This window comes from Eleutherodactylus coqui, chromosome 6 (assembly GCF_035609145.1).
Source record: "Eleutherodactylus coqui strain aEleCoq1 chromosome 6, aEleCoq1.hap1, whole genome shotgun sequence".
Lineage (NCBI taxonomy): Eukaryota > Metazoa > Chordata > Amphibia > Anura > Eleutherodactylidae > Eleutherodactylus > Eleutherodactylus coqui.
The window spans coordinates 202596433-202612788 of NC_089842.1; the positions used below are offsets into that span (position 1 = coordinate 202596433).

The 16356-nt window shown below is 40.7% G+C and overlaps 1 protein-coding gene across 2 annotated transcripts in view; it reads left to right on the top strand.

Moving 5' to 3' along the window:
* Positions 1 to 14418, top strand: part of TEDC1 (tubulin epsilon and delta complex 1) — a 74365-nt gene extending 59947 nt beyond the window's left edge. The window contains exons 5-8 of one of the 2 annotated variants that reach the window (XM_066608604.1): positions 380 to 478; positions 6184 to 6270; positions 8984 to 9181; positions 14065 to 14418. In XM_066608604.1, coding sequence (XP_066464701.1) covers positions 380 to 478; positions 6184 to 6270; positions 8984 to 9181; positions 14065 to 14385 — 705 coding nt within the window. In that variant the 3' untranslated portion in view covers positions 14386 to 14418. The remainder of the gene's footprint in view (positions 1 to 379; positions 479 to 6183; positions 6271 to 8983; positions 9182 to 14064) is intronic. The other variant, XM_066608605.1, reaches the window with a different exon arrangement.
* Positions 14419 to 16356: the final 1938 nt, after the last annotated feature.

The window sequence follows — 16356 nt, forward strand, 5'->3', positions numbered from 1 at the left end:
TATAAATTCTGGCTTGCGGCATCCGGGGAGAGTCAAAACTCATGTGTAAATGGCTTTTTTTTTGTCTGTCGGACTCCGAATAAATATAGCTTCTTCTGTCCAGCAGAGCACTTTAATCTTTTTGATTATCTATTGTTCAGATGAATTTTAAGTATGGCAACTTACTTTACATGTCATATAAAATAAGCAAGAAGCTTGTAAAACCAATATAACCTCTGACTTCTTGGTCAAAGAATATGCTGCGCCGATCAAATACTCTGCCAGGTATAGATTGCTAATTACAGCATGCATTTATAATGACACTTTAAGATGCATAATGGATTGCTTACAAGAACAGATTATGACCACAACTATTTTTTTTCGTAATCGTGTACTCTAGATCCATTCTTATTCTCAAGGTTGTCACATTGACAAAACCGCTAGTCATTTTTCTATCATGGAAACGGAGCTTGTTCGACAACCTAAAAAGTGTGATAAGGTAAGTAAAATAATATGTTGTACTAACAATGTGATAACGCAATATAGATTGACCAGCTAAGCCAATTCAACAAATCATTATGTAAGAGAGGGAAAGTAATGGATTTATAAGTGCTGCCAAGAGCAAATAACGAGAGCAGAACGAGTAACCCTGCATTGTCCCTCTCGAAAAAAGCTAATGGGACAGATAAAAATAAAAAAAATCTTGTTCTCTAATGCATGCCCCAGGACTCGGACAATACATTGGCGATGCAGTGGACAAACTCCCCTAATAACCATATGGGAACTAAAACTTTCTGAATGACAATCAGCTGCTGTCACCTATTAAAGGGGTTGTTGTAGAGGAGACATTGATAGGAATTGCTATAAATGTTTATCTAATAGGTGTCTGACCGTTATGGCTGCTAACAATCACTAGAAAGCGCTATCCGCTTCATCAACCAGTTAATTTTGCCCAGTTTTCTCGAGACGCTTTATGTAGACCCATTGCAGTTGTTGGCCAACCATACTGCCTCCAAAACAAGCCTAAGAACACAGCTTTTTCTTAGCATTATTACCACTTCACTCTAGTGATCGGTGGAGGTCAGATTAGTTGAGCACCCACCAACCAGCCATTGATGGTATATTCAGACTATAGGCCATCAATATGTATACTGACTCCTCTAAAGTGGTTGTGCCAAGTTATAAAGTTACTACTTTAGTTTAATACTTTATTATTGGTGGGACACCCTTCAATCCCAAGGAACAGGGGTCCCAAAAGGTCCCCACATGAATGGAGTGCACGTTGCGCATGCACATCACCACTCCATTCCTATCAATGGGAGTGTTGGAAATTGCTGAGTACAAGCACTCAGAAATCTCCAGCGCTTCTATTGAAATGAATGAAGAGGCGGCACAAATCTGCAACCACTGCGCAATTTATGCGGGGATCTTCTGAACCCCTATTCTCTGTATCAGTTTGTTTCCCAGCAGTGAGACCCCCCCACCGATCATAAAGTTTTTTAATATTCTGTGGTTAGGGAATAACTTTATGATCAGTAAGGGCCATTTACACTGAAAGATAGTTGCTCAAAAATCGCTCAAACGACAGTTTGAGTGACCGTTTTCAGCGATCATTTTTGCATAACTCTAAGTAGCTAAGTAGCTACTAGAGAGTTAATGCAGGCGGAGCGGGATACAACCTCGATCTCTACGAGAACAATGCAGCTGTTTTGTTCTCCATGCTTTCAGCTGGTGTCCCGCTGAGAACTGCCAGCGGGATACCAGCTAAGAGAATCTTATCAGCGCTGCCGGCTGAGATATCAGCCTGCTCCGCTGTTAAGAGTCATTGCTCATTTCTAGAAAAGTGCACAATGGGCAGGCGTTTAGACTTATTGATGGCTTTTGAGCATATTTTGAGCGATAATCGTTGTGTCTACATGGGCCTTAAGAGTCTGAAACTCCAATCTGGGGATAATTTTGGAAAATGGCACAAACCCTTTAATTAAAGCTGATTTGAAAATTTTTTATTTTTATTTTTTTGTTTGTTTTCCTGTAAAAACGGATACTTGGACACAGTAAATTTTTCTTACATGGGAAGTATTGGACTACAGGGAGCAAACCCAAAGCAAAAATTATAGACTTGGAAGGGAAGATCTTATACAAAATTAGCAATTGTTAGTGGGCAGTCAACAAATTTGGACTTAGTGACCTTTGATTCCAGGACAAAATTTTGTCCTAGGACCCGAGGGGGTAGTTATATTACCTGCTATTAGGCTTCTGTGCTGATGTCCCTCTAATTTGGCGGTTCTGGATCATCCAAGGCCGCTGACACAAGGTTCAGACAACCTAAACCCCACCGTGCATTGGTAATGTTTGACTTCCAATGCACTAAACTTGCTCTCTGGTTGGCCAGCACTGCTCACGTGATCAGTACGGTCCAATCAGAGAGCGGTATAAAGTATGCATTAGGTAGTTAAAAAATAGCGGCCATCTTGAAAACTGCAGTTTACACACAGAATTTTTTTTTTCACATTAATAAAGGTTCAGCTACTGTGCTTTACTTATTTTTTTAACAGAATGTGTTGTAGCCCAGAGCTGTATTCACAGTTCTGTAAGGCCTCACAGAATTGCTTGTTCTAGTGATCGGCATTCTGGGAAATACCTGCATTACACCTGACACTGTACAGTATTCCAAAGTAGGAAAAACAAACTGTTCCAATGCAATATAACATTTCATCAAGGCTCTTTCTAAAGTGTCTAAAAATCAGTTTATCAGCTGTTTGTAATGGGAGCCAGCAGAATTGTGAATGCAGCTCTGGGCTGGTAGGGTATATTTACATGGGACAGATATTTGCAGATTTAGCACAACAGTTTTGTGTGTGAAAAATCTGCACCATAAGGCCTCTCTCACAAAAGTGTGCACCGCATGCGCTATTTTCACTCTTGCAGCGCGCAATGCCAATATTCCATTGATTTATATTGGGCAACTCACACTTGTTTTGTTTTTTTTTTTACATGCAAAAAAATTAGGCCTTCACTATCTTTGCATGTATTACATACGCATACACACCAAGATAGAGTATGTGTTAGGTTGTGCTTCTGGGACTTATAGTACTCTGGGTTCCAGGAGCACATCTGCACAGGCGAGAGTTAATTAAGCTGGCTCGGTGTGGTGGTTCTGGTCAGCCAATCCCTCTGGGTTTGGGGGTAGATATATACCCCAGCCCCTCTGCAAGAGGAAGCTGTATTTCCTCAGTCTTGTCTACCTGTGTTTGTGTCATGTCAGCTTGCTGTGTGTGTAGTGTTTTGGTCAGCTGGCAGCTTGCTGTGTGTGTAGTGCCTGGTCAGCTTTCTGGGTGTTTGGTGTCCTGTGCTGACTGGGTGCGTCTTGCTAGAGTAGGGACTGCAAGACACGAGGAGCCTTTATCGCGGCCTTGCAGCTTAAGTTCATTGGCCAATATATGAACTAACACCTCGTCTTTATATTCAGCGTTATCATCTGCTTTAGCGTGCGAGGTTGTGTGTTAAGTGTGTTTGCGCATTAGGTTTGTCTGTACTTGTCCTGGTTCCGTGTATCACCTATTCTGGGAGAGCCAGGGCCGAGGTTCCAGCGTGGGGCTGCCTTTATTGAGGCGATCGCTCTGCTTGTTAGGTAGGGTCTCGCCATCTTCCCTTCAGCACACGGTCAGTTTCCCCTTCCGTGTCTTGTATGTCAGTTCTGTCATTTTCCTCAGGGTGCATTCACACGAACGTATATCGGCTCGGTTTTCACGCTGAGCCGATATACGTTGTTCTCGTGTGCAAGGGGGGGGGGGAGGATGGAAGAGCCAGGAGCAGGAACTGAGCTCCCGCCCCCTCTCTGCCTCCTCTCCGCCCCTCTGCACTATTTGCAATGAGAGGAGGTGGGGCAGGGGCGGGGCTAAGTTCCGCAAATTAGCCCCGCCCCACCTCTCCCCATTGCAAATAGTGCAGAGGGGCGGAGAGGAGGCAGAGAGGGGGCGGGAGCTCAGTTCCTGCTCCTGGCTCTTCTATCCTCCCCCCCCCCCTGCAGATGAGGACAACGTATATAGGCTCGGCGTGAAAACCGAGCCGATATACGTTCGTGGGAATGCAGCCTCAGTCTGTCGGTATGTCCGTTGTTCCAATTCCCTCTCTTTTGCATCACGTTCATGTGGGTCCAATGTTTGTTTGTTTGTTTGCCCACACGAACGTAACAGTATGAGGATTGGTGGCACAGCAAGTATACATGTCATGGTGCACTGCTACTTTATGACTTCATACTGTAGCAGCTTTATGAATGAGCTTTTAACCAATCTCGCTTTCCACACTCTGTGGAAGAAATCTGTGTGTAATCCGCAGCAGAATTGACCTGTGGGTTATTTTTTGTTTTTTATAAATCTGCAGCCCATCAGTTTATACTGAGGGCTTTAACCATGGACTTCTCCCTTTTTGCAATGCATAGGTTGGAATCCATGGCAAAACTGCCTTGTGTGAGCATACCCTAATACAGGCTGTAACATGGGATCACCGTCTACATTTACAACATTTCTTAAAGGGGTTGTACCAGAATTTAAAATGATCTCCTACACACAGGGGTCCATCCTCTGAATGAAATCAGCAGCACACATGCACTAGGACCCAGGACCCCAATTCTCCTAGTGGTGAGGATCTCACAGGTCAAACCCCAGCCAATCAAACACTTATCCCGTGGATTGGGGATTATTTTAACCTCTTTAACTCTTTATGTAGATTAGATCTAATTATATATAGCAGTTTACACAGTATTTAGGACATCATCCTCTATAACCCAATCACTGCAAGAGTTCACAACATTTAGGGAATAAAATTTAGGGAAAATCTTTTTTTCACACAAAATACTGAACTATAGACAATTAGAGAAATCTATTTCTGATGAATATTGGATAGGTAGTACTATCTGTGTTGTGTGCTCTTGCCTATAAGCAGGGCGTAGAACCGAACAGTTAAGGAGTACAAACCTATAGGGAAAATGTATTGAGCAATGTAGCAGTATGGGATGAAATGGGCTCAGCAGGAGTATAAATTATTCTTATTGTAGAATGATTTTACAGTAAAACATCACTATATGCAGATGATACAAAACTATGTAAAGTAATTAACACAAAAGGACAGTATACGGCTGTAAATGGATTTGGATAAGTTGGGGGGCAGAAAAGTTGTAAATGATGTTTAACAGTAATAAATGTAAGGTTCTGTACATGGCATGGGGAAATACATGTCACCATTACACACTACATGGGAAACCACTGAGTAACACTGACATGGAGAAGGACTGGGGGATTTTAGTTAGCTGTAAGCTTAACTAGAGCAACCAGTGTCAGGCAGCTGCTGCCAAGGCAGATCATGGGGTGCATCAACAGAGGTCCATGGGTGCATGACGAGAACATTGTTGTTCCGCTTTACAAGTCACTGGTCAGACCACACATGGAATATTGTGGACAGTTTTGGGCACCTGTACTCAAGAAGGACATATCAGAGCTTGAGCGGGTACAAAAGCGGGCAACTAAAGTAATAAACGGAACGACCGGACTACAATACCCAGGGAAGTTACCAAAGTTGAGGTTATTTAGTTTAGAAAAAGGACGGCTGAGGGGTGACCTTATAACTGTGTATAATATATCAGGGGACAATACAGAGATCTCTCCTATCATCTATTTACACCCAGGACTGTGACTGTAACAAGGGGGCGCCCTCTACGTCTAGAGGAAAGAAGGTTTCTACACCAACATGGAAGAGGCTTCTTTACTGTAAGAGCAGTGAGACTATGGAACTCTCTGCCTGAGGATGTGGTGATGATGAATTCACTAACCGAGTACAAGAGGGGCTGGACGTCTTTCTGGAGTGTAACAATATTACATGTTATAATCACTAATTACTTCAGGGTGATTGATCCGAGGATTATTCTGATTTGACAGATTTGAGCCAGAAAGGAATTTTTTTTTTCTCTAAAATTAGGTACATTAGCTTCTACCTCATGGTTTGTTTGTTTTTTGCCTTCCTCTGGATCAACATTGTCGGTGGATGGCGGGGTGTCTGTTTACAGCCTTACAAACTGTTACTATAGTATTTTACCAGATATATAGGAAACTAAATCTTTCTGTTCTCTTTTTAGAAGTAGAATTTTAGAAGCATTGTACTAATACATGTGATTAATATTACTGGAAATAACTGATCTTCTTTCCCCAGTTACTAAAAGCGCTGAAATGTGAGATTTCCTACTTGGAAGCCTACATGGAGTGGAAACATATAGAATCTGTATACTGGCAATGGATGGTGAGGCCTCTGATCTTCAGTTCTGCTTCTTTCAAATAAAACAAAGCGACGACCTTCCACTTATACTTTTATTTCACTTTTTCCCGCTGAATTACCATAATTAATGAAGACAGTGTATTACATGTCGAACCTGCCGTCTTCATTATGCTGTACTCACGGAGGGCAGCATGAAGTAGTGACAGGCATGCTGATTTCAGCGGTCGATCACTTGTGGTTTTGGAGAAGGTACTCTATAATCCTGCAGGGTGCTGTCAGAGATCACTTGGTTATTCATGAGCTGGCACTCCTGTTGCCCACTTACCGTGATTGACAGATTCCCCCTACTAGTATGCACGGCAGCATACTCAAGATGACAGGTTCCCTCTAGCTTTTTTGATACCTATACCTGAGCGCTCTGTGATGTTTCCTATGGCAGATCTATGGGTCCGTACATTTATGTAGCAGTTCACATTGCTATACCAGCAACATTCTATCATTTTATAACATAGTAGAAGCATTATTGGTTAGTTTTTTATGCTACAATGGACAGTTAGTGGCTTTTATTGCAGCACATTTCACTTTCCATTATCTGTTTATCCCTTTTCTGGAAAAATGTGATGGTGCTCTAATGTTCCTGTCAGTGCAAATACTTTGTGCCACTACTAAGATGGAAAGAACATTTTAATTAAAATCAATTGTAAGTGATTTTTTGTGAGGATCAGGCAGACATTATGTACCTACATCTTGTTATCTAGCAATCAGATCTATTGCTACTAAACGTGTTTGCTGTTGCATTCATCCCGTCCGTCATGCTTGTAATTGTACAACTATTTAATGAATGCCATTTCTACAGAGGTTAACATCAGGGAGCTTATAAAGTCAACTTCACCCCTTAGGCCGTTGTTACACTGGCGTAAGCACTTTATGCTGTGTATTTTCACAGTTGGTATTTGTATGTGCAAAAGCGTGTTTTACTGTGTGCAAAAAAAAAAACACAGTCATGCTCCCATTCATTGAAATGGACAGTTAAGTTAAATACTTCAATATCTGCTATTTTTGTGTGCAAATATGCAGGAAAATGTAGCATGCTGCATTTTTTTTTTTGTGCAAACAAAATGCGTGCGCAAAATATGCTTATGTGAACAAACCCATTGAAATCAATGGGTTCTATTTACTGCATATTGCAGACAAAACACTGCATAAATGTGACACTGGCCTTAGTGTTTCCCAGCTGTCCTCTTTGACATCCTAGCAAGCTCCAAATTCTCAACAGCTATGAGGGTCTTTAGAACTTAAAGGAACACTAAACATTGAAAGTCACAAGAGAATATCCCAGCATTTCCTCCATTTTCCTCCTTTTACCCTTTATCCTATTTTGTCTCATATTACAACTTAAATTGAGAAATATATGAAGAAATATGCTCTGTGCCCCCTGTAGTTTAGCTATGTCCCTCTCCTTCTGCTCACCATCCTGCATCTGCTATAGGAAAACTGGCTGCAGCAGGAGCCTCACCTCTCTGCTTTGTCTGCAGTAGTACAACTGGCTGCAGCAGGAGCCTCCCCCCTTTGCTCTGTCTGCAGTAGGACAACTGGCTGCAGCAGGAGCCTCCCCCCTTTGCTCTGTCTGCAGTAGGACAACTGGCTGCAGCAGGAACACACCCCCTCCCACTCTGTCTGCAGCAGGACAACTTGCTGCATCAGGAGCCTCCCCCCTCTGCTCTGTGTGCAATAGGACAACTGTCTGCTGCAGGAGCTCCCCCAGCCCCATGCTCTGTATGCAGTAGGACAACTGGCTGCAGCAGGAGCCTCTTCCCTCTGCTCTGTGTGCCGTAGGACAACTGGCTGCAGCAGGAGCCTCTCCCCATGCTCTGTGTGCAATAGGACAACTGACTGCAGCAGGAGCCCCCCCCCCCCCTCATACTCTATATGCAGTAGGATAACCGGCTGTAGCATGAACCTCCTTTTATGCAGCATAAAAGATCAGCGATGAAGCTCATTACTCATCGTGCAGTTTAAACAGCAGCCATTCAGTAGCAAACGGCCACTGTGTTATCTCAATGGAGGGGGCCAGGGAGCGAGAGGAGAGAAATCTCCTGCACTGCCCCGTCCCCCTGCTGGCCACTCCGTATGCGAGCCAGCTCTGCTAGCTCCTGTGCAGGAGTATGAGGGCGCGGAAACACAGGGACGAGTGTCGGGCATCATTTGCCCAACACTCGTCCTGTGTAAATGGGCCTTTAGCCTCACCTCCTCAGCTATTCCACAGTTTAAAATAGGATGGATCAGCAAGAGATTGTCTGCAGGATTTCTAGAAGACCTTCAGAGTCCTGGAGAAAATCTTATAGACTGTCAAACAGTGAGGGTGAAATTATCTCCTGGTAATTTTTATAATTCATTTCTAGGTTTAATGTTCCTTTAATATCCTGTGTATTAAAACTAATAATGTCATTGAGAACTCTGGTGAAAATTTCCGTGTCAGTGTGAAAGCACATATGTCTAGTGAAACAACCACTCCACCACCAATGCCAACTTCCTTAGGTCTCTTACATGCTCCATCACATCATATGCAGTGCTGCAAGTGTGTTGGAGATAATCTGATAATCATGAACAGAAAATAGAGGTCAAGACATTGTCTTACTCCAAAGTTTAATTTTTCATTCATAAAATAGGTTGTTTTGTTTATAGCGAAGTACAAGTTGTATTAGAAATAACAATTTTATTTTCTATCACTTAATAGGACACTGTCCTGGAGTCTGCATGTGAAGAAGAACGTAGCTTAGCTGTTCACAACATGAACACAATATGCACATTTGTCCCAAGTAGTTCACAACCACCTTATATACCTACTGATATAAAAGTGTTAAAATGTTTGCGTGATACAGAAGATCAACTCCACAAGCTAGCCATACTCAGGAATTCATCATCAGAAGAACAGGTATGAGCTTATATTGCATATGGTGACTAGTTTAAAGCATGCCTGAGTTTTCAGATACCTTTTCTAAATAAGCTACCATAAATAAGATGACAGGGAATAACCCTCTTTCTGTCCTCTATATGACTTATATCCTGCATTTTCCCTTGTACAGGCTGTACATGTGCTTGTCCATCCTTCTCAGAACTGAAGGGAGGAGCTGCTGCTCTGCTGTATTTTATAGACCTATACATAGAGAACTGCAGAAACCATGCTTTCTAAATGCCTATTATACACACAGACATAACCTCATCATGCAGGAGCGTACAGAAAGATTTAGCAGTATACATGTGTATAAACAGCAGAATAGTTCACCATTATCGCTATTTACAGCTATCCCTGTGTGAGTGTTTCTTCTTCCACCTCCTCTCTGCATACAGCTCAATGAGCATGATGACTCATCACCCAGCTCTGCTGTCCTAGCATCCCCTTGTCAATCAAAAGCTAGCAGCTAGTGGACAACAAGCTTGGTGGAAGGAAGACAACACTTTAAAGGGATTATTCAATACAAAAGCATCTTTTTAGGCAAATGAAGTACATAGCAGTTTTGCTAATTATCACACTTGCTATCATATAAGCACAAGTTGTTTGAAAAGTTTGTGGCACTTTAAAAGGCATCTGTCAGCGGGTTTGCAGATGACAGCAGTAGTTAGGAGCAGGGAAGATTTGTGTAAATTTACCTTTCTATGGTGGTTTTTAGGACCCCCAATAAGAAAGAAAGTGTACTTTTTATATAGGCAGGACTTCTCACTCAAGCATTCTCTCCATCCCATAAGGTGCTCCACAGCAAAATATCAGGTAGCCTGAAGCAAGTGAGAATCCATGCACATTGCATTTAAAGAGGTATTCCCATTTTAGCCTTTCATGGCTGAGATCAAAATACCCTCATCTGTGTGTAATCCACCCCACCGGGAGTGCAGAAACTGCCAAGGCGACTTACTTAACATTGTTCCTGTAACTCCCATAGCAGTGAATGGGAGTTAAAGAAACATCGTAGCACAGAGATTTCCAAGGTGCCAATGAGCTGCCATAGTAGCCAGCATCTAACAAAGGCCCTAGATTTGCAAAGCACTTGGACAAGTTCTTAATAAGTTATCTGTTCGTATGTCACCGACAAGCACAATACACTGCAAGACAGAAGTGGTGTTGTGCATTATAGATCCGATCAGTTTGAAAGCTTGGTCAAGTTCCCTAGTAAAACTATAAAAAAAAAGTTTTTAGTTTTTTTTTTTGTTTGTTTTTTAAATCACTTAGAAAGAAAAATAGTTCCCCCCCCCCCCCCCCCATCCTTCCCACTGTAAGCCTGTAGTTGGACTAGTACTGGAGGGGTATGTATTTCTTGCCAAAATGATTAGGATTTGTGAGAGAAGGAATCTGGGAAAGCTGTTTTTTTCTTCAAACACAGTTTGCTCAGACTTTTGTTGAAGGGGTGGACTGTTTTAATAGTGCTGCTTGGCGTTTAAAGTAAATGATGTTTATATCTCACTAATGCATCGTTATAACTTCTGGATTATTCGTGAAGCCATGGTCTCCTTCTCAGACAGCCTTCTGTGCTGTTCAGATGATGGCCCAATCCATAGGATGGCAGCCTCTGGAGGTGTATATGACCAACCCTTTGTCATGCCTCCTCCATTGATATAGAGTGCACCTTCTGGCTGCACATGCGCTGGGCGTCTTGACTTGAGTCTACAAAATATGAAGGGAGTCCACAGGCACAGCTGGTGATGTCCTCTGCCCATCCACTCTACCCTAAAATGTTTAAGTTTTAAGATGACCCCAAAAAACTGTCCATTCTTGACTGGACATTCAACTTAATTGTGCACAAAATGTTTTTAGCTTTGAAAAATGTATTAACTGTTTTTTTCCTATTGTAACATGTACTAGAGATAGTTTTATATAGCATTTTGTAGTTGTGGAGTAATTATTGTTAATATTGACATCTGCCACGTCAGTGATAAATGACTGATTGGTTGCTAAAGTTAAAATCAGCTTTTCACCTGCAGCGTTCAGAAATAAACTACCACATACTAAAAATATCATCTATAATTTGATGAAATTAATCTAATTTATAGGAAAATTAACAGACTTCCTTCCAAATTCCACAGATAGATATGTCCTACATGGAGCATGAACTTGTTTAGGCGTTACATAGAGAAAAGATAGAATGATTTGGGATTTCGGAGTGAAATGGTCAAAGTGCAAAATTGTAAAAAGGTGCCAACAAATTTGCTATTTCACCTACAAGTAGGTTTTTGGAAGCCAAAGCACCCAGAGGATACCCACATGGGGCGCACATGCAAATTCCATGTTGTTGATATTCTTAACCGTGTCTGGATATTAGATGTTAGTACATGTAGATGTAGATCCAACCTCTGATCCTTCAAACATAGTGATCACCATAAACATGGTGGCTATAAACATGAAATAACTACCGGTATCTTCTGACAGCTATTTCTCACAACTCCCCCATAAACATCACTGATCCCCGCAGGCATCTTCCATTGAGGTAGAGACTTGGGGACCTTGTAGACACGAAATCAGCAGCTATGGACTTTTGTTTATATTTTATGTCTATTTTTCAACTTTAGGGTCATGCCTTTTCAAAGAGCAAAGAAAAAGAATGGCCTTCTACATACAGGAGGTTGTGTATATATCAATGGTAGGATTGATAGGAGAACCGCTCACCTGATCAAGTAGTAATATATACATATGGCACTTTTGTGGGGAAGTTATTGATTGCCTAATGACTTCTCTAATCAGACTTCAAACGATGGTTTGAATAATGCGTAGAACAATTAAAATTAAGATGGGAAGAAACTTTGATTTTCTGCATCCAGTTGACAGCACCACAAAGAAATGGCAAATATTTTTTTCATTCTTTATTTTGTTGTTTAACTTTTTAACACATGAACATAATTGGAGGGAAATTGAGGGGCAAGATGGCAGGACACTCATTAGAATCTACAGTCCCACCACCCTCAGGACACCTCTTTATTAGCTAAACATCGACCATGCAGGAAGGGTCTTCATCACACATCGTATAAAGGGAAAAAAAATGAAACGCAAAGAAAAAACAAATTTAACTCCTTAACTACCAGCCTGTTTTTAGGCCCAAATGACCAACCAACTTTTTATTTATTCATTATTTTTTTTTCGTAGCCTGATTTCCAAGAGCCATAATTTTTTGCAGTCAACACAGCCTTACAATAGCTTGCACTTTGCAGGTCAAATTGTATTTTAGTTGCATCGTTTTTGAGTACATATAATGCCTTGTATAACTTTTATTCTCTTGTATAACTTGCATTCACTGTGCAGTATTAAAATATTTAGGTTTTTCTTTGGGTCAGCACAATTACAGCAACACCAAATTTATATGTATTTTTTTGTTTTAAAACTTTTGCACAATAGAATTTTTTTTTCTTATTTTTTGGTATTGTTGCTTTCAAAGACCCATAACCCTTTTATTTTGTCCATTTCATAAAACTGTGTGAATTTTTTTTTTGTTTGTTTTGGGGTTTTTTTGTGGGATGAACTGTAAATTTTATTAGTACTATTTTAAATGCTTTTTATGCTGTTGTTTTTGTTGAAAAGGATATGACCATGTTTTTGTTTTTCTTTTACAACATTAACTGTGCATGTTAAATAATGTAACTTTTTTCTTTTGGGTCATTATGAATCTGCCCATACCAGGTGTGTGTGCGTGTTGTTTGTTTTGCTTTTACATAATAAGGTGTTTGGGGCACTGAGATTTTTTATTATTTTATATTTTTTAAAAATTTCTATACACGTTTTTTACATTTTTGTCTCATTAGAGGACTTGAACACTAGGAATGATCGTTTCCATAATACACTGCAGTACATTATAGCAATGTATTTCAGCAGCCTATTAAACCCTGCTTCTGGCAGGGTCTTATACGCTTTGATAAGGGGGAAGCAAGGAGGCAATTGTTAGGGCTGTGGCTACCATAGCAGTCCATCAACACCCCACTATTGCTGTGTGGTGGGCCGATGGGGTATAGAAAGAGACCCTACCTCTATAAACCACTTATATGCTGCTTTGAGGAGCATTCAATTCCACCAATAGACGCAACTGCGTTAAAACAACAAAAAGTACTTGCTTGCCCTTCTTCTGCCATGAGGATCCAGCACTATAGCCCTGCCACCAGCACTATAGCCCTGCCATCCTTCCAGTGTTCGTTGTGCAAGATGTCATCACAGGAAGTCACCTTCACAACAAGGGTGGACAGCAGGTCAACAGATCTGCATCCCCACAGCAGAAGAAGGGTAAGTTGTTGTTTTAACCTAGTTGCAGCTATCGGGGGAATGTTGTCCAGGAACCAGACAACCCCTTTAAGAGATTAAGCAAGAATGTTAGAGCTTGGCTGTCATTGGATAGCAGAGCTCCTACTATGCCTGACACGGGACACATGTGCCATAAAAACATACATGCATCGAATAAAGCCTGTTAGCGACTGCAGTAAAAAGATGTATTGTTGGTCAGTAATGGGTTAAAAATATGATATGTCAGTGCTGAAAATGTTATTTATATACAAAGAGTTGACATTTCTTGATTCTTCAGTGGGAAATGCTATCTGGAGTGAAATGTATAATTATACAAGCACACGCCTGCTGCGCCCTGAATTTACATTCAGAAAGTGTAAATGACATTTTGTTTATCAAGCAAATCTTTGTTACTGATCATTTCCAATTGCAGTATATCCAATGCTGCCAGGTTTACCATTAAATTAAATGTTGTTTTCATGCCATAAAGCTGTAGTGAAATAATAAAATCTACACATTTTAGAATTCCTTTTAACTTGCTATTGTATACCTGTTGTATTTAACAGATTGAAGAATTGGAAATAGAATTTAGTGAAAAGGAGCTGAAGAGAATAAAGCAAGAGGTAAAGAAGAGAATGGAGCCTTGTAAAGCTAAGGTTGTTGATGCCAAAGATCTCCACGGCTCGTATCGGCTCCTCCTTAAAGAACACAATAAGGATTGTTCTGTGAATGACGTTCATGTGACAGAGGTGACGAAATGTTTACAGTCCGCTATATGCAAAATGGAGACAGAATATTACGGACTGCAAGATCAGTGCAGGAAAAGGTTGGATGATATCACTGAACAGGTTGAAGGGATTACTTGTATTCATCCAGCAAGGGGTTAATTATTTTACAATAAATGATATCGTACATGGTAATGCTAGTTTTGTGGATTTGCCATTCTTCACATGGTATTTAAAGCTGTTCCCTTTATTTACTGTAGATACAGTTTTAAGCAATAGTTCGAGCTTTCCTTATTAATAATTATTGATTTTTCCAAGATGACAATGAGTTAACTCTGGCCTGTAGGAAATACAGTTAAGGCCCTTTTACGCGGAACATATCGTTCAAATGAGCAAAAATGAACTATACGTTTTAACTCGGCCAACAATCGAACGACAAACGATAAATCGTTCACTTTTTGTTCATTTTATACAGATAAGAAAATCATTGTTGGTTTGTTCACTAATTGTTCAGTTTAAATAGCGCTCGTTCAGTCGTTCTTAAGTATACCGCGAACGGCTTAACGATTTCTCGTTTTGAACGCCAACGATGTATCTGCTGTATAAACAGGCTGTCTGAGCGAACTCTGACATCGATCACTCGTTAAAATGATGAAGCGTTTTGGGTAACTGGAGCCTTAAATGGGTGCTACAATTTAAAGTGCTTATGTGAAACTAGAAAAATGCAATTCACTTTATTTAGCTTAAATTGTTAGTGCACTGACAAATCACTGTAAAGGTGCTTTTATACGGGCCGATAATTGTTTGGATTCCCACGATCCAGCAAAAATTTGAGGGGTCCCGTGTAAATGTATGCACCGACTGAATAACAAAAAGAAAGTTGTTTTCTTTTTGTTTGTAGTTCAGTTTCTGCAGGCAGAAAGACAGATGATTAATCAGCCTATGTAAACAAGCAGCAAAAAAACGGCAACAAAAGCGACATGATAACTTTATTCTATGGGCCGGTACGATTACTAGGATACCAAACTTGCAAATAATGCGCTACTTTGATAGATCGGACTTTTACGGACGCGGCGATACCAAAAACATATTTTAAATTTTATAATTTAGATTTTTTAATAATAGATATGGCAAAAGGGGGTGATTTAAACTTTTATAACTTTTTTTTTTTTTACAATTAAAAAAACTTTATTGATTTTTTTTTTTTTTACTTTACTTTGAAGTCCCCCTGGGGGACTTTAACATGCGATGCTTTGATCGCTCCTGCTGTATAACGTAATGCTATACCATTACGTCATACTGCAATTTAACAGGCAGTCTATCAAGCCACCCCACGAGGATGGCTTGATAGGCAGTCTGGTAAGGCAGCCCTGGGGCCTTTCATTAGGCCCCCGGCTGCCATGACACCTGCATGGCTCCCCCGATCTCAAGGCGGGGGGGGGGCATGCGGGACCCCCTCAATTCTGACAGCAGCATTTAAATGGTTAATAGCCGCGAACGGCCAATAGCAGCTATTGCCCACGGGTGTCAGCTCTTATAAACAGCTGACGCCCGCACTATATGAAGAGAGGTTGCCACGCAACCTTTCTTCATACATACTTCGCCGCTCCATGACATACCGGTACGTCATGGAGCGGGAAGGGGTTAAAATGGGGTCATTCTGACACCTATGAGCCTTTGCAATCTTGGCTTGGTGCAGGAAAACAAAGTGTTCCTCAAAATGTTGATAACTAATGTTAAATTTGTACCTCTCCTAAATGGTTAAAAAAATTATTTCAAAAATGCACCAAGAATAAAGTTAACAGGTGGAAATATATACCTTATCAAAAATTTGTACTGTATGTTTGCACATATTTAAAATATTGCAATTGAAAATGTGAAGAAACTGACAATTTTTTCAAAATGTTCCCAATTTTGGCACTTTTAATTAATATACACAAATTCTGTCAGTCTATTTTTACCACTTGAATGAAGTACAATATGTGGCAAAAAAAAACAATGTCTGAATCACTTGGATATGCAAAACCTTTACGGAGTTATTCAAATATAAAGTGACACGTGTCAGATTTCCAAAATTTGGCTCAGTCACTAAGGTGCAAACAGGCTTCGTCACTAAGGGGTTAAAGCACCAGC